Genomic DNA, 20,937 nt, shown 5'->3' with positions numbered 1-20,937 from the left:
CGGCACCGGACCTACGTTATCACATGAATAGTCCTCCGGCGACTCAACGTCCCGGTAGTTCTCGAGTCATAACGGATTCAACTCCGACGTTCACGATCGATATGCCTTTAACGGTTTGATATTCCCTTCGGACTTATTCTACCTCCGATTATCAGCTTCGTAACCATATGCTCCGTCCTTACGATTGACAGTTCCACATGGTTCATAGTTCCGATAACTCCTTATTCCACATGGTTCATAGTTCCGATAACTCCCTATCGATACGAGCTCCGAACCGTGCCTCCGCGTATATAAACTCCTAGCTCCTGTACTCTAACTCCTTAGTTCGAATATCGACTAAGTTACTCCTCTGCTCCGACACGGACTTAGAGCGCGTAGCGACTCAAGTCTTAAAGCTTGAGTCTGGTCCGTACTCGCACTCACTCTCTGTATCCCGAAACTCTGCTCCGACATTCTCCGACTCACTCCGACTTTCTTCCGACCCGACTCCGACAATCATCTCGCTAGGTCCGGACGTCACACCTCCGGCGTCGGACTTAGCTCCGTCTTGATCTTGACAGTCACGTTGCTTGTTCGGTGGGCGCAATTTTTTTTGTCTGCTCTTGTTGTCTCCCCTCATCATCCTCTCCGATGACAGTTGAAACAACCCCCAAGAATGCCGCTGACGCAGCAAAGCAACGGGCACTGGAAGCGATGGACACGCCAAGCTCACCCCTGGAGCCCGATACGCCACCGCCACGGAAACGCAGCCGGCCTGCTCTTTCTACCCGCAGATCCGACGATAATGTTGAAGACTCTGAAAATGACCCGGAGGTTGGCACACTGGACTTCGCATCTGCAGTAGGGAATGCGAATATGGAGCAATGGGCGAGAAAGCTTGCCCAGAGCTCCAGGCTGACACCAGAGCAAGCAGACCGTGTCGTATCTTTCAGTCGTGTACCTACTGTCCACTTTCTGCATGATAGAACACTGACCACCTCTATTTTTAGATGGTTAGCCTACAACGCGACATTGAACTGCTGGTTTGGATTATGGAAGTCGGCAATGAACAAGAACGGATGGTTATTAGTCAACCACCGTTTGAAGTACCAGCTGACACGGATGTGAGTACCGATAGAGGAGAATGACTCATGCTGACAATGGACGTGGATATGTATATGCAGAAAAACATCGAGAAGTACGCACTGTGTGTCTTCGCATCGGCGAAGATTTTGAGTTTCAAAGGTGCCGTGCCATCACGGCATGTTGAGGTACGCTTCAGTTCCTAAACATACCACGTGCATCTCATATCAGAATAGGATATGATCAAGCGTCACCGATTTGGTTTACCACCAAGGATTGAGAAGAATGCGGCAGCGTGGGCAAAGGTCCTTGATCGGATTACGTATCATCTAACGCAGCTTCGCGCTGCAATCAAGAAAGCGGTATGTATGCGTGAACAGTCATCCTTTCACCAATCTAATTTATGATCGATTAGATCGTTGCTAGTGTCATGGTTTCCGAGGTCGATAACAACGGAGCAAAAAGACTGGTTGAACGACCACCTGCCCAGCAGCAGACACTTTACAACCTCACCAAGACCATCCTTGGTGACGATCTCTCGGTCACGGCCGCCTTCTCCAGCCGGGTTGCAGTGATGGTAAGTGCTTACAGTGTTGGTCCGTTAGATGTTCATTGATCCTGAGATCACAGCGTGCTGTTTACCTGGAGGGTGGTGAATCTCGGCAGTACTGGGACCGTGTCGACAAGCGCTTGGAGTGGCTTCGGACCAATGCGAAGGGTGATGCGAAGCGTCTTCAGCGGTGAGCTTCACTGCCTTGGGTGCCTAAAGGACAGATTCTGATAATACATTTTCCAGGGCGCTCAAAGCCATTGTGCAAGACGATCAGAAGGCTCATGGCTCCGAGCCGAACCGAGCAATCAATGAAGTCCCGGATGAGTTCCAGCAAGGTGTTGACGAGGAATTACCTGGTGATGCTGTGTAAGGACTAGAATACGCTGTAACAGTCGATATGTATATGCCAATCACATCACCAAATGCAACCTGAACGTTGATTCGGCACGAGTGTGCAGCGCCATGATATGACAGCGACCACGGTTTACGGTGCAAGCACCACATGTCGTTGGTCTGGCTACATCTATATTCCATATGGTGGTTCTACTGTACACCAGCTTGTATGTTAAACACCTGTGGGGATTGGTGGGCAAACATGTACGCGAAGTGGTCACCACCATGTACACAGGTGAACGCGACAGCGATTCCCGACGCAGTGCACACGTGGCTACCATGTGAGTCTTAGATGGCGGTGTATATGGGCCGTTCCTGTTGAGGGACATAAGTATGCCCGTAATCCATCACCACCACCCAATACCGATGGAACGCCTTATTGAATTCATACTGATGCATAAATAAGCATTGCACTTACAGCTGATCCCATTTCTCAGGTGCCCTGCAGAACAAACAAACTCTTGAGCCTAGCTCATTATAGAATACAGGAGTGATACACTTATACAGTTGGTGGATTGCTTAACGGATGTCTCGAAAGGCGAGAAAATTTGGTATTCTAGAGTACGTGTGTGCAGGATGAATGCGTTAGTCGAAAGCAAGAATAAAAGCAAGATTGAGGCTGATATGAAAAGGAAAGCAATATTCGCAAGTAGAGTCATCATGGTGCACGCCGCGCGTGAACAGTCCGGATGCAGAAATACGCTGGATAGAGTGCTTCTGTAAGCTCGCGCCGAGATCCTTCTTCGAGCTCAGAGACTAGCTCAGGCTCTAACCCGCTATTCAGCAGTAAAGGACGAGCGGACTGAAGAAGCTCCTGCAAAACGTGTTAAACGTGCGCAGGCAGAAGATGGAGATGACCTGTGACTAACCAGCATGTCATCGCGCATCATGGTTGCGATACGCATCTGCCGCTGTACTTCCGAGTCGGAAAGATTGAGACCTGCTATGCGATAGTGCCATGGAGCGATTGGAACCCAGTAGCAGTGGTAGGTCATATCCATGAACTTCGGATGATTGTAGATCAAGCCTTCGAGTAAATGGGAAGCGGGCGCCGTCCCGCCTCTGGCTCGGATAGCGTTTTCCAGATAGTGGCTCCAACGTGGCAAGTAAGGAGCTTCAATCGTATTCCATCCAGGTGCTAATATCGGTTTTTGGTCGAGGCCATACCTAAACATAGTCCGGTCAGGAACCGTTGTCACCTGCTGCTGCCGGTCAGATACATACACGAGGTAATCAATCTCCAGGAGGTCAATTAAGCCACCGGGGCGGAGCATGAGCGAGCATTGATCAATAAATTCGGGATAGTTTCGAATCTGACATGACGCCTGTTGTCAGAGAAACAGGACATCGAACACAGAGATACATACCCCAGTCCCAACCAACCTCGCATGCACAACATCAAACTCTCCATAATAATGTCCCATGTCCAAATTAACATCGTCGACTTCGCTCCTGTGAATATTATAAGCAAGTCATGTCGAGTAGTAGATTACCACAGCGGAGCCGTGATGATGTACCTGAGGTTCGGCGGCATTCTCCTAATGAAAGTATCACGCCGTCAGCATAGAGGTACAGGTATGCGCCTTTGCACATACTCACTCAGCTTGCATGGGGATCAGATCCAGCGCCACTACGTTGCACAATGGAAAGTCGCTGGCCACTTGTATTGCCCTAGAGTAGCGGGACGAACCTCAGAGAACATCTATGAAGCACGTTTGTGTGGAACACACCAAGATCCGTTGCCACAACCCACATCCAACGCAGACTTCGTGGGTCCAAATTCCTCGTGCGCCAGTATTGAAGGCAAGGGCGGAGGATATCTGCCCATGATCTCGATGAACATACGATGCTGCCGGTCTGTATGGCGGTGAGCGCCACCTATGGCGCGGATGTAGATCTTGTGACACTCACCCAATCGTTCAAACTCCTGCTCGTCAGCGGGCAAGCTGTAAACCTCCGAGATTGCGTTCAGGACGCGTCCATGCTGTTGCTTGAATGCCTGTGCGAGGTCTGTACTGGTGATGGACATGACCGATGGCGCTGGGGAAGAGCGGCCCGACCGGCTGCCCAATGATGTCGCTGAGCTGGCGTCGCTGCCCTCGAATCGTGAGACACAGGACATGGAATCATCTTCGCGGAGATGAGTGCTGGCGTCCTCGCTGGAGCCATCGCAGCCATGAGCTGGAAACAAAGGGGTTATCGGGGGGTGATACTGAGTGCTGCAGGCCATGGCTTGCGCGAGACGGAGGATGATGGGTCAGCGCGTTCTCGCCGACGGAAAGTTATAGGCATGGTTCGGAGGAGAAGGGTGTTTCCGAGGAAGGAAACCTGCCAATGGCGTGAGTTTGCCACGACAAGGCCGGGGTCATCACACGTCCACGGCAAACACGCGTCCACGGACTTGCTGGCTTTCTCCTCCGCCGCCTATGCCAGGCATATATATATCTTCCGCGCAACGTGCCGCCCGCCATCGGGTGGTTAAAGGAACAAAAGCAGCCACGACGGCCCGGCACAGCATTCAGATCTCCTTGGCCCGTGGCGATCTGCACCTCGAGTTGCATCTGCCGGCTCTTGTCCTGGCGTACGGTAGCGTACGGTCCCTTGAACGGGACAAATGGTAGCTATGCATGATATTACCACAGCGAGCTGCGCTGTCGTGATCGACGATCCTACGAAACCGTCCCGCGCCAGATCTTTCTGTTGCTACTAGAAGCTGTTCGCGTACTTATCGCATTCGCGAGGGACTGATCGCAGACAGAGACGATCTCCTCCGAGCCTCCGTGAAAGAGCACATATTAGAGGTTATTATCCACGAGCTTCCTGGGGAAGTTCCGAATACTGGCTCGGGCTCCAATACCGTAACATGAATATCGAACACGTTTGCATCGGCGGAGACCGATCAGGAGTACAAACCTTTATTCTAGGCCGCTCAAGGACGCATTTCAATTTTCAAGCACGGCAAAAGATTTGCAGGAGCACCGAATCTAATCAAAACTGCTTGGGACTGTCACGTTGCGCAACGATCCGCCTCATTCTCAAAGGACGTCAGAGAATTTGGCATATGCATCGGTCCCTCAAGATGTACCGCGATAACCTTGTTGCGGTTGTGACCCTCAAAATCCGAATGTATGTAAGATGGGCGCACCGCGTAGTGCTGTCCTGTAAGTTTCGGTACAAAACGACATCCGTAATATACACAGACATAATTAGACACGTACGATTCGGATCACGTTCCCTATCTGATAGTCCATATGCAGCAGTCTTGCATTCATGGACCAGCTATGATTCTCAACGCTTCTTCAGCGCCTCGAATCGCCTCCTTAGAGCTTCGAATTCATCGACCGTCGGCGGTGCAGCCGGAGTCCGAGCATTATCACTCTTGCCTGCTGGCGCTTCTGGCTTGCGCACTTCCTCCTCCGTCGGCGGAACGTCTGGCAACGTTGGCTCAGGCGTCGGTCCCTTAACGGGCTTGACCGCTATATCGGCCACGACGAGAGCCTTCTCTTTTCCGGAAGAATCAGGCGGCTGTACGGCTTGCGGAGCTTCCTTGGAGGACCCCAGGTATCGTCAGCCGGTTTACCATCTGCCCGTAGTAAAGTCGGAACTAACCTTGAGACCGCCGTCACCGATATCGTCGTTCCCTGCCGACGGTGCCCAGTCGACGCCATAAGCTTTGGCTATTTCGGCCAAGTATGCATCGACTAGTTCACTGGAAGGGGGTTCAACCCTGAGTTTGCGGGCTATCTGTATGGGTCGGTCTGGATCAACCACTGGCTGCTGGAACGTCACAGGAGAACATTCTTGTGTGGTACGCACTCTATCAGAGACACAATTATCCCGATTCTCCATTACCGCGCTGGAGTATTCACGTCCAAACTTATGCATGAGCAGGTCTCGAAGAACGTGCAACTCTGACCCATAAGGTTTCACTTCGACTAGGGCGATGACAGCGCACAGATCACGCACCTTTGAGTTCAGTTCGAGGAGCAGCATAAATCACTGCATTGATTGCTTCACTGACACCTGGATCGGGCTCCCGAGCACTGACGCGTTCAACCACACAAGTTCGCATCGCAAGAGGGACCTGCCACATACTTGTTGTCCAAGAGACCGAATCTTGCGATCAACAATTCTGAATACAGCTCAAGTAGCTCCAAGAGTTCCAGGTAGATGTCTTCGTTGATGACTAGATTACATAGATTATGCCATGAGCTGGGTAACAGTGTATCCATCGCAAGTCGGTCGTACTGTTTTCGACCTTTATCCTTGCTGTCTCCACCTTGGCCTTCTCCAGCAGAGTAGCAATGTCGCGGCGTGCCGACTTGGCTTGCGCTTCTTTCTTCTCCTGCAGCGTACGCAGCCGCTGCACGGCCAACCTGGTCATGCACCAATCGCATCAACAGCATATACTTAGGGTAGATCGGGCGTCTGACCGTAGTTGAACCTGATCGAACAGAATGAGCGGAAGAAACCCTAGCCAACATCATGGAATACGCACCAACCTTTGCTTTGGTCGCGTTCCAGGGAGGCATGGGCGGAGGGGGGACGGAAGTAGCTGGTGGCGCGATGTGATGTGATCCTCGTGTGGTAATCACATCTACTGCCCGGTTCAAGCGGGACATTGTTCAGCAGCACCCTCCATGGCAAACGAGGAGCTCATCGAACAAATCCTACATCCTGATCCTCAGTATGCCGATCGTCTACTTTCTGATCTAGGCTTCGCTGGCGTGCCGTCGCGCGAGCATGTCCATCGAGAAATTGAAGACAAGCTACTGCTACCCAAACCTCGGCTTCCTGACCACTGGCTCTCGACATACCAAGTGTGCGCTTAGTCGTAGGTTGCGGGCGCTCGTCTCAACTTACGCTACATATAGTCATTGGCAACATACGACATCGATTCCCGATCTCTTGACCCTTGAGCCGTCTGCACCTCCTACCAGCTTGTCTTTTGTCCGGACAGGCCTCGATGGCCGTGTTACAGGATATGTCGAAGCAAGTCCTTGGTGATCTGATGCATTTCACCTGCTGATTTCCATCCTCACACCAGACGCCCAACTCCCGATTAGCCACAGGTACTACGTCGACCTCCTTGGACCGCGCTCCGGCGCCTTCTACAAACTTCGTGCGCGGGAAGTCGGGATACGTGCCTTTCTGGCCTGGCGGTTTCGATGATGTGCTGAAAGACTCTAGTCAGCCATCGGCTGGCAATCTGAGGGGCGTCAGGGCAGTGCCACCAGGGTTGTCCAGAGGCTTGCGTCTGCCTGGGGAGGAAGTGGAGGATGATGAGACAATGTCGATCGTCGAAGAGGCTGAGCGGCAAGGGCACCGAGCGACTGTTTCCGGAGATCTCCTGGTTTGTAGCCGCTCAGATACACCTGGTTCATGCTGATTGTCATTGCAGATGAACGGGCATGTGCCGACAATAGATAGAAATGACCTTACCACCCAAGGAACCTCAGAAATAGATGACCTGCTGCCCACAACTGTAAGCAAATGCTGACTTTCTTCCTAAAGATGGCACTCATACTTGGTCAGGTCACGCCTCTCGTTCCGCCTGCCGCCCTCCGTCAAGGACGACGTGCGAACGTGCGAAAAAGAGACTGGGCTCATGAAGTTGACATCAATAAACCGATGCATAATTTCCGCGATCTCGTCCCTGAAATGGCGCATCAGGTCCGCGTATATTCAATCCAACGATGACGAATTTGACTCAATCATGGTTTCTACCTCGTAGTATCCTTTCGAATTGGACACCTTTCAGAAGCAAGCCGTGTATCATCTGGAAATGGGGGACTCGGTTTTCGTTGCTGCGCATACGTCTGCGGGCAAGACAGTGGTGGCGGAGTACGCGATTGCTCTTGCGCAGAAGCATATGACCAGGCACTTTCAGCCCCTTGATCTGCTTCAGAGTGCCATTCTCATCGTTCAATACAGGGCCATATACACCTCTCCTATCAAGGCGCTGTCAAATCAGAAGTTTCGAGATTTTAAACAGACTTTCTCCTCACAATCTGTTGGAATCCTCACCGGCGATGTTCAGATCAACCCCGAGGGAAATTGTCTTGTCATGACCACAGAAATCTTACGCAGTATGCTCTACAAGGGCGCGGACCTCATCCGTGACGTAGAATTCGTCATATTTGATGAAGTACACTATGTGAACGATGCGGAAGTGAGTAACTCCGTATCTGCATTGGGAAACTCATTGACACTTGCACTAGCGGGGCGTGGTCTGGGAAGAAGTGATTATCATGTTGCCAGACCATGTCAACATAATCCTCCTTTCTGCAACAGTTCCAAACACGAAGGAGTTTGCGGACTGGGTCGGGTGAGTGACATAAGGATTTTCCCGCAACGACACCCGAATAAAGTTGCATAAGGCGAACAAAAAGGAAAGACATATACGTTATATCCACTGCTCAGAGGCCGGTTCCTCTAGAACATTATCTCTATTCAGGGCGCGAGATGCACAAGGTTCTTGACGCCAAGCGGAATTTCTTAGCGCAAGGGTACGCAACCCCCGATGCATTATTTACTCTGTGTTGAGCGTACACTATCAGGTACAAGGACGCAGCCGAAGCTCTTAGGCGGAAACAGGACAAGGAACGCGAAGCGGCTGGATTAGGTCCAGTTCAACGGACCGGAGGCCGCGGGGCGCCATCTCGTGGCGGACAGCGTGGGGGGGCCAATGCTCAACGAGGTGCCCCTGCCAGAGGTAGAGGAACTGCGCCAAGTCGAGGCGGGCCACCTTCTCGGACCTTTCACCAGGCCGACAAAAGCTTATACGTGCACCTTCTTGGCCACCTGAAGAAGAAAGGTCTCCTGCCTGTTGTCGTGTTCACTTTCTCCAAGAAGAGATGCGAAGAGAACGCGGCAACGCTGACCAATGCCGACCTCTGTACGGCGGTTGAGAAGAGTGAGGTGCACATAGCCATCGAAAAAGCTTTATCAAGATTGAAAGGTGTGGAGATTGTCCATCGATACTTCTGTGTGTTGAAACACGACAGGGTCCGATCGTAAGCTCCCTCAAATAGCGAGAATGCGCGATCTTCTGTCGCGAGGAATTGGCGTGCACCACGGAGGTCTCTTGCCTATCGTTAAAGAAATAAGTCACGCCTTTTTCTTACAGTGACTGGACGATTCATTGTTATGTTTAGGTTGTGGAACTCCTTTTCGCCCGAGGACTCGTCAAGATCTTGTTTGCGACCGAGACGTTTGCCATGGTAAGGCCCCTTCCGCAGATGGCTACATCTGCTAATAGTTAGTCAGGGTGTGAACATGCCTGCCCGATGTGTTGTGTTTTCCGGCATCAGAAAACATGACGGCCGCAGCTTCAGAGAGATTTTACCTGGTGAATATACTCAAATGGCGGGACGCGCGGGGAGAAGAGGGTTGGACGCTACAGGAACCGTCATCGTCAATGCCAATGATGATTTGCCAGAGGTAAGCTCGTAAGCCACGGCTGTACTCATAGTTCATCGTCTAGCGTTAGCAAGGAATTCTGCATCACATGATGCTGGGACAACCATCTAAGCTGCAGTCGCAGTTCCGCCTAACCTACAATATGATCTTGAACTTGCTTCGGGTCGAAGCACTGAAAGTGGAAGAGATGATCAAGCGGAGCTTCTCGGAGAATGCATCGCAGCGACTGTTACCAGATCAGCAGAGGAAGGTCATCGAGGTAGGGACCGCTGGCATGCATCTCCGATTATGACTCTGATAACGTTTAGGGCGAGAGATATCTAGCGACGCTTCCGAAGTTGGAGTGCGACATTTGTTCTGCGGATATCGAACTATACTACGATAGTTCGCGGGAGATCGTCTATCTAAATCAGCAACTACTCTCTCTTGCAAGCCACCACCCTCAAGGGATCAGAACACTGGCCGCAGGTCGCGTGGTTGTCCTTCGCGACGGCGTATATATCACTTTCGTCTCTTGATTATGTCATACTGACAGGAGCATCCTAGCATTTTCGGTGCAATGTGGGTGTGCTATTGAAGCCAGCACCTCCACAAGCCACCGAACTCGGCACCATCAATCAAACCAAGATGTACTTCGTATTGGCCCTTGTGAACCCAGAAACCAAACGCCGTGAAAATGGTCGGTCTTTGCCGTGAAGATGTCGCTCGTTGTTCATCTACTCCTTCAGACATAGACTCCCAGATGGTTGCACCTCGCTGGGACTTCCAGCCAGAATCGCTCTTGGTGCAGGATGGCCAATACGAGCTATCAGTGATCCCAGTGACAAGCATCGCAATGGTGACGGATCGTATCCTGAAGGTGTGTCACAGGCCTCAACTGTGCTCAATATGCAATCTCACGCCATGAGGATAAGGTCGACGCGGACGCTATTGCAACGATACATAAGATAGCTCCCATGCGCGACGCGGCCGTAAGCCTTGCATCCGTGGTTGAAGAATGGATCACGGGTGGCTGCATCCCAGAAGCTGAATGGGTGAAAATGCGGTCCTTGGAGTTTCAGGAGCTTCTCCGTTCAAGAGATGTCATTGCACAGCGATTATCAGGACGCGCCTGTACGTTATGTGCTGACTTCGAGAAACACGTAAGTTCTTTGAGATGTATCGATATTTCTCCTTGGATAACACTCGGGCAGTACTCCATCATGCACAGCGAGAAAATCTTACGTGCCAGCATTGCCGAGCTGAAATTAGCCATCTCTGACCAAAATCTTGAACTCATTCCTGACTACGAGCAGAGGATCGCTGTTCTACAGGAACTCAAGTTTATTGACGAACAGTCCACTGTTCTACTCAAGGGACGTGTGGCATGCGAGGTTCGTACTGTCCTCACGTCAGATAGCGTGAGCCAGAATGACTCACTGTGTCCGGGCATGACAGATCAACTCTGCCAATGAACTCGTGCTCACTGAGCTTATCCTCGAGAATGCATTGGCTTCCTACGAACCGGAAGAGATCGCGGCATTATTATCCTGCTTCGTGTTCCAAGAAAAAACGGACAATGAACCATCTGTTTCGCCGAAATTGGAGGAGGGGCGTGATACGATCCTCGCCATCGAGGCACGTGTAGGGCGCGTACAAGATGCGCACAAAGTCGCTGCGGAAGAATTTCGCGCACTCAAGTTTGGTCTGATGGAAGTTGTCTACGAATGGGCTAAGGGCATGGTGAGCCAAGGAGAATATACTTGCCAACCAGTTTCGATTCAATCCGTCCTAGCCATTTGAGCAGATTACCGCTCTTACGGACGTTGCGGAAGGAACGATCGTGCGGTGTATCACTCGCTTGGATGAGACATGCAGGGAAGTGAGAGATGCCGCGCGTATCATTGGCGACGCAGATCTGATGAAAAAGATGGAAGATGCCCAGACGAAGATAAAGAGGGATAGTACGTTATCGCTTGTCCGACAGGTTTCCGCAGACGCTCACGCTCGCACCTGTTAGTCGTATTTGCGGCAAGCTTGTATTTCTAATATGTACACATGGTGAAATGACGACTCAAGATACCGCAACCCTCCGTGCCAGGACTGGTGACGAGCAAACACAAACATCGACCACCCACAATGTTCTGCTGTTTTCAAGGAGGCCTTCCAGGGTGGATCTTAGCCTCGCGTTTGCAGCAGCTGCGCGCTGCCATCGCAGTTTGCGTACGTCGGCACGGAGTAGGACAGCCGACGTCCGAGCCTTTGCAAGCAGACGACTCCTGAAGACTTGTGGCGGATCCCGTGGTTCGTAAAGCTCGCGAAACCTACATACTCCATGTGTTAAATATGAGTATCACCAGATGACTCGTATCCTTTGGTTTCGGGGGCAAGGAGCGGCTTCAAAGCGTCACTGAACCTTGCATCCGTGATACAGCAAGCACTGATCGAAGGCAACAAGCTACACAGCACTATCGTTCCGATAGCATCGATACCATTCGTGGTAAGCTATGGGCACCGACTGCCTTATCTTGTCTCGTTCAGTGTTTTCCATCCCATGACTCCTACCTAATGCCGATTCTCCAGACCTCGTGCTGGTGCCCGCACTTCGTCGCGGCGCTGTATTAATGTCAGGATCCTCGATGGATCTGACGATGAAGCAACACCACTCACCGCATCCTGTGCTGTACGCCTCGGCGGACATGCCGGACAATATGGTCCCCGTGTGCTATCCAGTATCTATTCCCAACAGGCGCACCGACCAATCATGGGTATCTAAATCACCTATTCGGGTCCACGGCCTTTTTGGAAGCTTGCCGGCGCAATGACACGTTGAGAACGAGCTGTTCAAACTACTCAGTGGATACAGCGTCAACTCACCCGAAGGAGCTCAGACCCTTAGGGCACAAGCTATCACTGCTATCATCACGCTGTATATCTACAGTCTCGAGCTGGCCGCTTTCATGGGTGACGATGCAGCTCTGACAAAGGATAGTGTCGTTCCAGCTGCCTGCTCCGCTGTATAAAAACCCACTCGCCTTCGTTGAACATCAGCCACCCAAGGTTTCTCGACTCTGTTGGCTGCTCCTCGAAAGAATCATCTACTACATTGTTATGGCTTTCATCAATCGTCTTGGCACACATGCATTCCAACCTGCAGCTCCCGGATGGGGGTTTCTTCCCCAGCTAAACGAGTGGGCCGGGGCACGTCTAGGTTCGTGTCAATCAAATGAGCTCATTCGTCGAGAATCGACTGAGCATGACAATGACCAGAATGGGATGTCACCTGGCAGGGCGAACCCCATCAACCTGTTTGGACTGCCACCCCGATCTGTATGCGCATTTCTACGTCGTTCGTCCGCATCTCATTGTCCTGAAAAGTTGAGGGCGAGCAACTGTACAATTATGCCCGTCAGGGATTTAGCAAGAAGGCAGCGAAGGAGGCTGCTGCATATGCTATGGCCACCTCTGGCCACTGCGTGAGTTCTCCTTTTGTTTTTGTTGATAACTAACATTATCAATATTCACGTCCTCGTTATAGTAAGCGCTGTAAGCGTGTCAAGATTTGCGTACCTCATCAGTCTGGGAACACGGTCTTTCGGGAACTTAGGAACACGGGGTTATGATCAAGGTGTCTTTGACACTCTGATCTAGGTAAGTATTTCATTTGGTGGCTTCTGAGTGTGCTTTTTGATGCTCAAGTCCTGTGATCAGACTCCGTGTTCCTCGCAGCGCTGAAAGAATGTGCTCCCATACTCCACAATGTGCCAGCTTTTTTGATCGTGCTCTACTTGTCTCGATGTTGCTGCGTCGTATATGGTACTTCGTCACCTTGTACACAATGCAAATACGTATGCTTGTCCTGTCTCAATCGTTCTCGTCACATTGTTTGAGTGGTAAACGGATGTCACATTTGCAGTGTTCGTCTGTACTTTCGACATTGCAGTTTACAATGATCTCATCATCTCATATCGCTCCCACAGTGCTATAACCATAACCTACACCCTCGTGTTCGAATTGTCCGCTAGTATCTTGAGCATGTGTGGTAGGTACTGTTCAATGCCGAGATGTAATATCAACTTCGAGGGTGAGCGGAGGTCGCAAATCCTCACGAGATAAGTCTTGCGAACAAACCAGCTCTGCCTTACGGGGTTGGAAGGATGAACTCGAAGCGTGTCGTCAACATCTACTGTGTGTGCATGTTATCGCTGCACTTGTCTTCTCGGTGAGCGCGTCTGACTTGGAGTCGGTGCCGGAAGGTGGACGAGCCGACCGTGTAGTTGACCAATCGGTTTCGACAGATGATTCGCGAGGGCTTGCGCCTACGTGTGAAATACCGGACTCCATCGTCGTGTTCCTTGCACGAGGGCGAAGACCTCACCTTTTCACGAAGCTCGTCCCAACTCGCGCTGACCGTCCCGTTCAACGCCAGCAGCATGACTGGCTCGGCCGCCGTCTGCTGGCCAACATCCGCGTCGATGTGCTGCTCGTTCTCCAACGGGAGCACAAGAATACGGCCATACTGCAGATGCATCAGCATATGTCAGATGGAGTGATTGGGGTGACTGAGGACCTCGCTCTCAACCATGCCAATGCCCTTCGCCTTGGTCTCGTGCCATAACGAAGCGCTGAGCCCGACGATCACTCGTATTCTATCCTTCGAACGAGCAGGGTGTGATGCGAAAGAAACGAGCTGGCCTTCCGGGGTAAGGAGTACGGCGGTGTGCAGGCCGGGTGGGTCCAGGACCTGCTCAAGGAGATTATGCAGGGTAGAAAGCACGAGCATGCTGTCCGGTGTCGCTTGGACTGTTGGCGATGGAGGTCAATGGAAGTGGCGTCTCGGCAAAGCTATGTCTGGCGTCCAGCCCGGCGGGACGGTCGACGTCGGGCCCGTGTACTGTATCATTCCATTATGGACGTTGATCTCCGCCGCTGATGGTGATGCTGCTGGCGGTGCAGGAGGCAGCTAACTGTTATCTCGCCCCGCCATCGTCTCCCCTTCGTCGTCTCCCCTTCGTTCGCTGGCCGAGGAAGACTCACATTCTCCTTTCTCTCGACGCTCGCGATGCGCTCTGAATCAGCGAGGCGCACGCTCTCGCTCGACATCCCTGACACCAACTTCGTCCCTCACTCAGACCAGATGGACCGCGAGTCTATTTATACCGACGGCAGCAGCCTCAACTACGATCGTGCTTCAATACAGACATATGCCACCTACGGTTCTACCCTCAGCTCTGTAGCTACTGCCGACACAGGAGCGGACGATTCCCTCTCGTGGCATCTCTTTAGCGTCCTCTGCCTCTACGACTTCGATGCGCAGGACCAGGATCAGCTTTCGTTCCGCAAGAACGAGATCTTGGACATCGTCAAAGAAGAGAACACCGGCTGGTGGGCTGCCATTGGCCCGAAGTCGAGCACAGTCGGATGGATTCCGAGTGCGTTCGTCCAGCAGTTGACCGACGCCCAGGCGGAGAGACTGCAAGACGTCCGCGAGGAACTCCGCGTGTACGAGTTCGAGGCTGAGCGACTCTACGAGTCCGCCCCGACGACGACCCTCCATCATTTATACGCAGATGACTCCTTCCGAGAAGACGACGGCGCTTGGTCCCCATCGCTTTACTCTCCCCATGTAAGTAGGCCGTCTTATCTCCCAGTACATCGTCTCACGTCGCGTCCAGGGAGCACGGCCGCCCTCGCCCTCTGGTTTGGCACGATCCTACGATGACAATCGAGCTGCATTCGCGCCCGATCGAGGCGTCACATATACCCCGCAGCCATATTCGCGGCGAGGCAGCGAGCCTGCCCTTGCCCACCCACAGTACTCGCGCCCAGAACCCCAAACAGTGCTTTCCCCGTCGCGCGAACAGCCATTACCTCCGCTACCCGGTACACCGATTCCCCAGCCCCCACCTGCTGTTCGTGCAGCTCCGTCGGCACAGCTGAACAGAGCGACGGCGTCTGATACGGGCACCGCAACAATGCCTTATCCCTCATCATCATTTCCGCCTTCTCCCGCTCCCACAGCCCCTGCATTTTCTTCCTACACATCGCCCTCGAGAGATCCAATGTTAGGCCGCAGTAAGTCGAGCACGGCCAAGGATTCAAACCGGTCGCTTCGCCCACCATCAGCTCCCCGGCGGCGTCCGAGTGCCCACGCCTTCGCCGCGACGACCGTCGCCCAACGCCTATCCACCTTGAACTTGCATGAAGTGATACGCGGTCCGCCATCTTCGATATCTTCCCCTGGCTCTGGCGCCGAGGCAGACTTAGAACCGTCGCCTGAGCCGACCATCAGCATCCGGTCACCGAGATCGAATAAGATTCGCCAAATCACGGGCGAAGATAGTGCGCAGCGCTTCGCGAATGTCAGGCTGGCTCAAGCGACGGCACCTTGGTACCTGCAGCCTATGTATGGAGAAGACGACATACGCGTGGATCCAGACGGCAGCGTGAAGGCCGGTACGCTAGCCGCTCTCGTCGAGCATTTGACCGTTGAATCGCCATGTAAGCCTCAAATTGCCTGCGAATATCTCAGCATGCTGATCTTGTGTTAGCTCTCACTGCCCAGCAGAAGTTCCGACACGCTTTCCTGATGACTTTCAGGACATTCGCCAGCTCAGAAGAGGTGTTTGACCTGCTTGTGGAGCGGTACCGAATGGATCACCCGTCTGGATTGAATGACGAAGAGTTCGAGGAGTGGCGCGACAAGTATCTCCGTCCGACGCAGGAACGTACGCTTACGGTACTAACCATGTGGCTCGAGGACCACCGGCTCCTTCAACTGGACTCGGACATAGCCCCGAAATTGCAAGAGTTTCTGTCACTGATAGGCAACTCTCCGTCATCGATGGGCGTCACTGCGCGGCTTATGCTGCAGTCCTTCGAGCGCCTAGTGAGCGATCTTTAGTACTCAACTCTTCCGGCTTCTAAATATCCTTTGGTCTGCAGACTTTCGCACCGTCCTCGCCGGACACACCAGTCATGTCCCCGGCGAAGAAGAGGAGGCCAAAGAACAATAAGGGCGAGTTCCTTCGGATGGACCCTACCGCGCTTGCTCAACACCTCTGCATGCTTGAATACAAGCTGTATTCTAAGGTGACTGCGGATCAGTGTCTTCTCTGGGCCAAGACCCAGTCGGGCAGGAGCGTAGGGTCTATTATACAGTTCAGCGCAACACACGACAAACTTGCAGGATGGGTCAAATCAAGCATACTGACCAACGAGGGACTAGGCAAACGCGCGGACACGGTTGACCTATGGATCAAGTGCGCGGAGGTGAGTTGGTGATCCATGCTAGCCTTCGGACACGGCACTGACCACGTCTGCCCCCCCAGAAATGTCGCGCCTTGAATAATTTCGCGTCTATGAGCGCAATAGTTGCCGGTCTCGCCAGTGCTGTCATCTCCCGGTTACATCTAACCTGGGCGCACGTGTCCCGCAACTCGCAGTTGGAATCCATGCTAAAATTGAACGAGCCAACCGCGAATTTCAGTGCTTACCGGAATCTCCTTGCGTCTATCGAAGGCCCATGCATACCCTTCGTGCTCATGTACCTTTCCGACATCGTCCACATCAATGACAAGCATCCTGACACTGTGGAACTACCCGCGTCGTCCTCTCCGCAGACGCCATCCCCCGAACCGCGGAAGCTGATCCATTTCGTCAAAAGACAGAAATGGTACGAAGCCGTGCATTCAATCCTCAAGTTCCAAGGGAGACCCTATCTATTTTCGGAGGATCCAGCGATCGTCAGTATCATTCAAACACAGCTATCCTCTGCGCAGACCCGAGACCCTGCCTGGTACTGGACTCGAAGTCACGAACTGCAAGAAGCTGAGCTAGCCCATGCAGACATCCGTAAGGGATTAGAGGCTGCTGGTTTCTGAACGAGTCCGGATACGCTGATTGTGCTTTTCTTGTACTCCTAATTCTTGCTGGTATCGGTCATCATCCGCTGGGCACCATACCCACGTTTGTACTGTGATTTGTACATGAGCATTATCTAGGCTGCATCTGTATTTCATCTCGATCATGCCAGGACGCTTAGCAAACTCGCTTAATCACGCTATTCGCCACCGGTCCATCGGTTTATCTGAGGGGTAGAATGGCTAAATTTCGGTGAGTGCACCATCCAGCACAATGCACTGCCCTACAAAATACGGCCACGGCACCAATCCTCAGCGAATGCCGTAGCTTTTGGTCATCGTTAGCATCCACAATATACACACATGCTTGATAGATAGAACTAGTACTCGAATAACGTTATCGCCCTGTACAATCCGTGCCCTACGCGACGATACATACCGGAATGTAAGAGTATCCTACGAACCGATAGTCGTCCGGCCGCTATCCAGTGTCGAGGATGTCGTATATCGGGTCATACCATCCATAACGTATAACCGACGTTTGTCGCGAATGATGCATGATCCGTTCGTTGGCTATGAGTTGCAGAACTCATGCTGACGGGATTTCAAGATATGAGTGCATAGATATCCTTATAGTCGCTTCACGGCTGCAGCCTGTGTTTGCTGATGGATGACAATCATTAGTGACTCCAGCGCGGTCGACCAAGTGAGTGATACACACCAAATAGGCCATTAGGTTCGCATATCCTGGACCTCCACCGGGGACAGGCGGTGCCCCTGGAACGTGAGGAGGAAGCGGTGCAGAGCCAGTTGGCGGCGGGGGAGCCCCGCCGTAGGACGGCAGAGTAGGAGGTGGCTGGCCTAATCCGCTAGGGGGTGGCGGACCTTGTCCACCAGTCTGCTGGTGCAAAATATTCATAATATTCGGTGGAAGGCTGCCAGTTGACGGCGGTGCCCCCGGACCGCCTGGCGCGCCGGGGTAGGCGCTTGGCGGAGGATAGGAAGACGGGGGACCGGTGGAAGGGGGTGGATAATACGGGCTAGGACCCGGCGCACCAGCCGGAGGTGGACCGGCGCCGCCTGGTTGCTTCAGCGCCGCCAGCAGCTGGGAATAACGCAGTCAGTGCAAGGTTCAATTGCGAACCCAGACGGTGACCGACCTGCTGCACCTTCCTCGCCTGTTCTAATCGATCGTCACCGGGCTGGCAGGGTTTAGTTGAGCGCCCTCCCGTCGAAGCCGCAGCAGGCGGCACTCACAGGAGAGATCGGGGGCGCTTGTCCATAAGGGGCTGCGGATGGCCCAGCAGGCGGACCAGCAGGGGCAGGTCCAACGCCGTAGCCGCTTGGAGGCCCGGTTCGAGGGTCACCATAACCCGGACCTCCCGGCCCTCCGTATGACACTGGGGGACCGTACCCGTTGCCTCGATCGTTGAACGGTGCACCGCCGTAGCCTCCACGACCAGGGCCACCTCCGCGTCCCGGACCATAATCATCGTCGTATCTTCTCGGCGGCGGGCCTCTATCATACCCATCTCGTGCCCATTCGTCACGACGTTCCCATTCATCATAGCCTCCGTCGTGGCCGCCACCACCTCCACGACCGCCCCGACCGCGACCGCGACCGCGACCTCCTCTGCTTCTGCCTCTCCCGCCGCCATCATAGTCACGACCAAAGCCGCGTTCTCTGAGAAGTAGGAATGAGCACGCTGCAGCAACTGAGGGAACTTGGTCGTACTTCCGGGGCTCTGTAGAGTCTGATGATGGATCCCACGCGTAGGTAACGTCGATATCGCCATCTCGCATAGGTTGATTGTTAAGACGATCGAAGGCCTCGTCACAAGCCTACAATACCGAAGTTAGAGCTCCTTAGCAACGAACGAATTTCTCAACGCACTCTGGTATCAAAGAACTCGACATAACGCGCACTGTACATGGTTCATTAGCAAGTGTGGATGATGGAGGGGTTTCTCATGTACTCTGGACGGCCATCTACAGGTCTGATAGACTTGATGTCGCCAGCCATCTGGAATCGTTGCCGTAACTCGTTGTCGTCCATGGGAGCATTTGACGGAGAACGGAGAGTAACGATCATTGTACCTTGGAACTCCTATATCCTAACGCCTTTAGAATCTGTGCGTATGCATCTTAGATCCCTTACCAGGTTTTTCGCGCTGTCGCTTTTGCTTCCGTCATCACGCGGCAACGAATAGTGAACGTCAATCTGAGCCACATGGATCAGTACAGCGAAAGGATCGTGTATCGATGTATTTCACCGGTCGTCCGCTGATTTCAGACCCTTGCAGGCGATCTCTAGCTCGTTCAGCAGCTCGCAAATCGAACTACTCCGATTGCGTGAGCAAGTCTTGTACCTCGCCACATAGATGAACTGGGTCTCACGTAAGTCACGAAAACCATGCCGCGATTCCCTATTAGATCAAAGAATGTTTTCACGTCTCCATGTTCTTCAAACTTCCGTCGCACATCCTCGGGATTTGTCTCGTACTATCGAAGACACGTCAATCCCTACCGGTCGCGCTTGGTCTCTTCATCAAAGCACTCGCCTTGATATTGCGAATGAATAGTGTGCGGCATGGACGCTCGCGCTGGATACGTTCTTCAATGATAGAATCATGCACTTTGTCATCCCTTTCTGGGCGCCTACGCCTCTGGTCATAGGGTCCTCCGTAACCGGCGCCATCTGAGGGGAACAACACGATGTAAGATCATATGTTTACACAGCCGAGAAGAATTCAAGTGCCACGCAGCACGCTAAATCCGAGCACGGGCGCTTATTTGCTGGATTCGCATTATATCCACGCGGAGAGCGATGTGATGTTCTCTGGTGGCGCGACTTCTAGCACGCGACGAGCCTGAGACGATGCAGATTCTCTTCGCCCAGAAGCCTAATAGCCTCACGCTAACATGAGCGGCGATCGACTCAGTTCATTGGGCGCTTCCATGTGAACATCGGCTTGGGCGTCAAGCGTTAACCTTCCCAAAGGGCGCGCGGGCTCGGACTTGGCGCGTCTGCTCAGAAGTCCCAGTTCACTGATTTCAAGCGTACCTTCATACTCCTGAGAGCCACCTTGATCAAAGGTATCACCACTGTACGGAGGCGGAGGGTTATTGAATGATCCATTATGATACGCTCCTCCATCGTAGGGACCACCGGAATTGTAGGCTTCATAGCTGGGTGCGCCATTCGTGTCGCCTTGAGGGGAACCTTGATCGTACGGCCCTGCGTTGTATCCTCCCAAATCGTAAGCACCTCCGCCGCCGCCATACATGCCGCCGCCGCGACCACGGCCTCTTCCGCGGGGTCCAGCGCTTCTATCAAACCGATGCGCTCTGTCTGGGCCGGGGCCGCCACCTCCGCCACGGCGGGGAGCGTTTTCGTAGCCCGGCGCACCGCCATATGGATGGTGACGATGCATTTCACAAGTGTTTTTCGAGTTGAGACGTGCTGATTTGCGGACGATTCGTGACCAGATAGCTCAGGGTGACGTGGCCGGTTCAGGTCTGATACGAGAAAGCAGCGCTCAAGTCGGGTGACACAGATCGAAGCCAGAATTTGCGCAACGAGCGGCGGCTTTCACTCAGTGCACTGCAGAAGCCACGGATAGGCTGAGATGGACGCAGGTCGTGGTCGTGGTGGTTGGAGTGCAA

The 20,937-nt window shown here is 53.0% G+C and overlaps 7 protein-coding genes across 7 annotated transcripts; 3 read left to right on the top strand and 4 right to left on the bottom strand.

Moving 5' to 3' along the window:
- Positions 1 to 693: 693 nt before the first annotated feature.
- Positions 694 to 1,985, top strand: PUNSTDRAFT_41614 (uncharacterized protein; the record flags this gene model as incomplete). The annotated part of the gene is made up of 7 exons (XM_007379238.1): positions 694 to 936; positions 990 to 1,103; positions 1,164 to 1,250; positions 1,299 to 1,424; positions 1,478 to 1,639; positions 1,693 to 1,802; positions 1,859 to 1,985. The coding sequence occupies 7 exons, from the start codon at positions 694 to 696 to the stop codon at positions 1,983 to 1,985; spliced, it is 969 nt and encodes a 322-aa protein (XP_007379300.1).
- Positions 1,986 to 2,666: 681 nt separating this feature from the next.
- On the bottom strand, positions 2,667 to 4,037 carry PUNSTDRAFT_130015 (S-adenosyl-L-methionine-dependent methyltransferase; the record flags this gene model as incomplete). The annotated part of the gene is made up of 8 exons (XM_007379237.1): positions 2,667 to 2,822; positions 2,878 to 3,175; positions 3,233 to 3,321; positions 3,376 to 3,460; positions 3,526 to 3,546; positions 3,608 to 3,679; positions 3,739 to 3,865; positions 3,920 to 4,037. The coding sequence occupies 8 exons, from the start codon at positions 4,035 to 4,037 to the stop codon at positions 2,667 to 2,669; spliced, it is 966 nt and encodes a 321-aa protein (XP_007379299.1).
- Positions 4,038 to 5,183: 1,146 nt separating this feature from the next.
- Positions 5,184 to 6,540, bottom strand: PUNSTDRAFT_140685 (DUF292-domain-containing protein; the record flags this gene model as incomplete). The annotated part of the gene is made up of 8 exons (XM_007379236.1): positions 5,184 to 5,554; positions 5,618 to 5,752; positions 5,825 to 5,919; positions 5,975 to 6,051; positions 6,104 to 6,194; positions 6,257 to 6,384; positions 6,442 to 6,452; positions 6,511 to 6,540. 8 exons carry the CDS (start codon positions 6,538 to 6,540, stop codon positions 5,297 to 5,299), a joined length of 825 nt encoding a protein of 274 aa, XP_007379298.1. The 3' UTR covers positions 5,184 to 5,296.
- Positions 6,541 to 6,648: 108 nt separating this feature from the next.
- On the top strand, positions 6,649 to 12,568 carry PUNSTDRAFT_140684 (antiviral helicase; the record flags this gene model as incomplete). Its single annotated transcript, XM_007379235.1, has 23 exons — positions 6,649 to 6,830; positions 6,883 to 7,000; positions 7,056 to 7,361; positions 7,410 to 7,493; positions 7,544 to 7,681; positions 7,743 to 8,180; positions 8,230 to 8,336; positions 8,389 to 8,517; positions 8,569 to 8,969; positions 9,016 to 9,113; positions 9,166 to 9,231; positions 9,278 to 9,451; positions 9,501 to 9,689; positions 9,739 to 9,924; positions 9,977 to 10,109; positions 10,159 to 10,289; positions 10,345 to 10,572; positions 10,624 to 10,803; positions 10,868 to 11,152; positions 11,205 to 11,373; positions 11,430 to 11,713; positions 11,770 to 11,909; positions 11,993 to 12,568. 21 exons carry the CDS (start codon positions 6,649 to 6,651, stop codon positions 11,456 to 11,458), a joined length of 3,771 nt encoding a protein of 1,256 aa, XP_007379297.1. The 3' UTR covers positions 11,459 to 11,713; positions 11,770 to 11,909; positions 11,993 to 12,568.
- A 1,040-nt stretch (positions 12,569 to 13,608) lies between these two features.
- On the bottom strand, positions 13,609 to 14,192 carry PUNSTDRAFT_56530 (uncharacterized protein; the record flags this gene model as incomplete). Its single annotated transcript, XM_007379234.1, has 3 exons — positions 13,609 to 13,728; positions 13,788 to 13,928; positions 13,980 to 14,192. The coding sequence occupies 3 exons, from the start codon at positions 14,190 to 14,192 to the stop codon at positions 13,609 to 13,611; spliced, it is 474 nt and encodes a 157-aa protein (XP_007379296.1).
- A 279-nt stretch (positions 14,193 to 14,471) lies between these two features.
- On the top strand, positions 14,472 to 17,431 carry PUNSTDRAFT_140682 (ras GEF; the record flags this gene model as incomplete). Its single annotated transcript, XM_007379233.1, has 5 exons — positions 14,472 to 15,035; positions 15,085 to 15,910; positions 15,961 to 16,298; positions 16,355 to 16,681; positions 16,741 to 17,431. The coding sequence occupies 5 exons, from the start codon at positions 14,472 to 14,474 to the stop codon at positions 17,290 to 17,292; spliced, it is 2,607 nt and encodes an 868-aa protein (XP_007379295.1). The 3' UTR covers positions 17,293 to 17,431.
- A 76-nt stretch (positions 17,432 to 17,507) lies between these two features.
- Positions 17,508 to 20,919, bottom strand: PUNSTDRAFT_49189 (uncharacterized protein). The gene is made up of 12 exons (XM_007379232.1): positions 20,336 to 20,919; positions 19,833 to 19,969; positions 19,669 to 19,773; positions 19,545 to 19,610; positions 19,430 to 19,492; positions 19,248 to 19,378; positions 19,166 to 19,196; positions 19,007 to 19,113; positions 18,529 to 18,955; positions 18,432 to 18,473; positions 17,993 to 18,376; positions 17,508 to 17,934 (listed from the first exon to the last, which is right to left on the bottom strand). Exons 1-12 carry the CDS (start codon positions 20,703 to 20,705, stop codon positions 17,902 to 17,904), a joined length of 1,896 nt encoding a protein of 631 aa, XP_007379294.1. The 5' UTR covers positions 20,706 to 20,919; the 3' UTR covers positions 17,508 to 17,901.
- Between the last annotated feature and the right edge of the window lie 18 nt (positions 20,920 to 20,937).

This window comes from Punctularia strigosozonata (assembly GCF_000264995.1).
Source record: "Punctularia strigosozonata HHB-11173 SS5 unplaced genomic scaffold PUNSTscaffold_1, whole genome shotgun sequence".
Classification (NCBI taxonomy): domain Eukaryota; kingdom Fungi; phylum Basidiomycota; class Agaricomycetes; order Corticiales; family Punctulariaceae; genus Punctularia; species Punctularia strigosozonata.
This window is presented reverse-complemented; position numbering and strand designations above follow the sequence as displayed.

Bases quoted from the DNA above. Each gene is read 5' to 3' on its own strand.
- PUNSTDRAFT_49189 (XM_007379232.1), bottom strand. From the start codon at position 20,705: ATGCATCGTCACCATCCATATGGCGGTGCGCCGGGCTACGAAAACGCT. The intron at 19,970-20,335 runs GTACGCTTGAAA...TGTTCCCCTCAG, and splicing joins TGGCTCTCAGGAGTATGAAG to ATGGCGCCGGTTACGGAGGA. The intron at 19,774-19,832 runs GCGAGTGCTTTG...TGTCTTCGATAG, and splicing joins TATTCATTCGCAATATCAAG to TACGAGACAAATCCCGAGGA.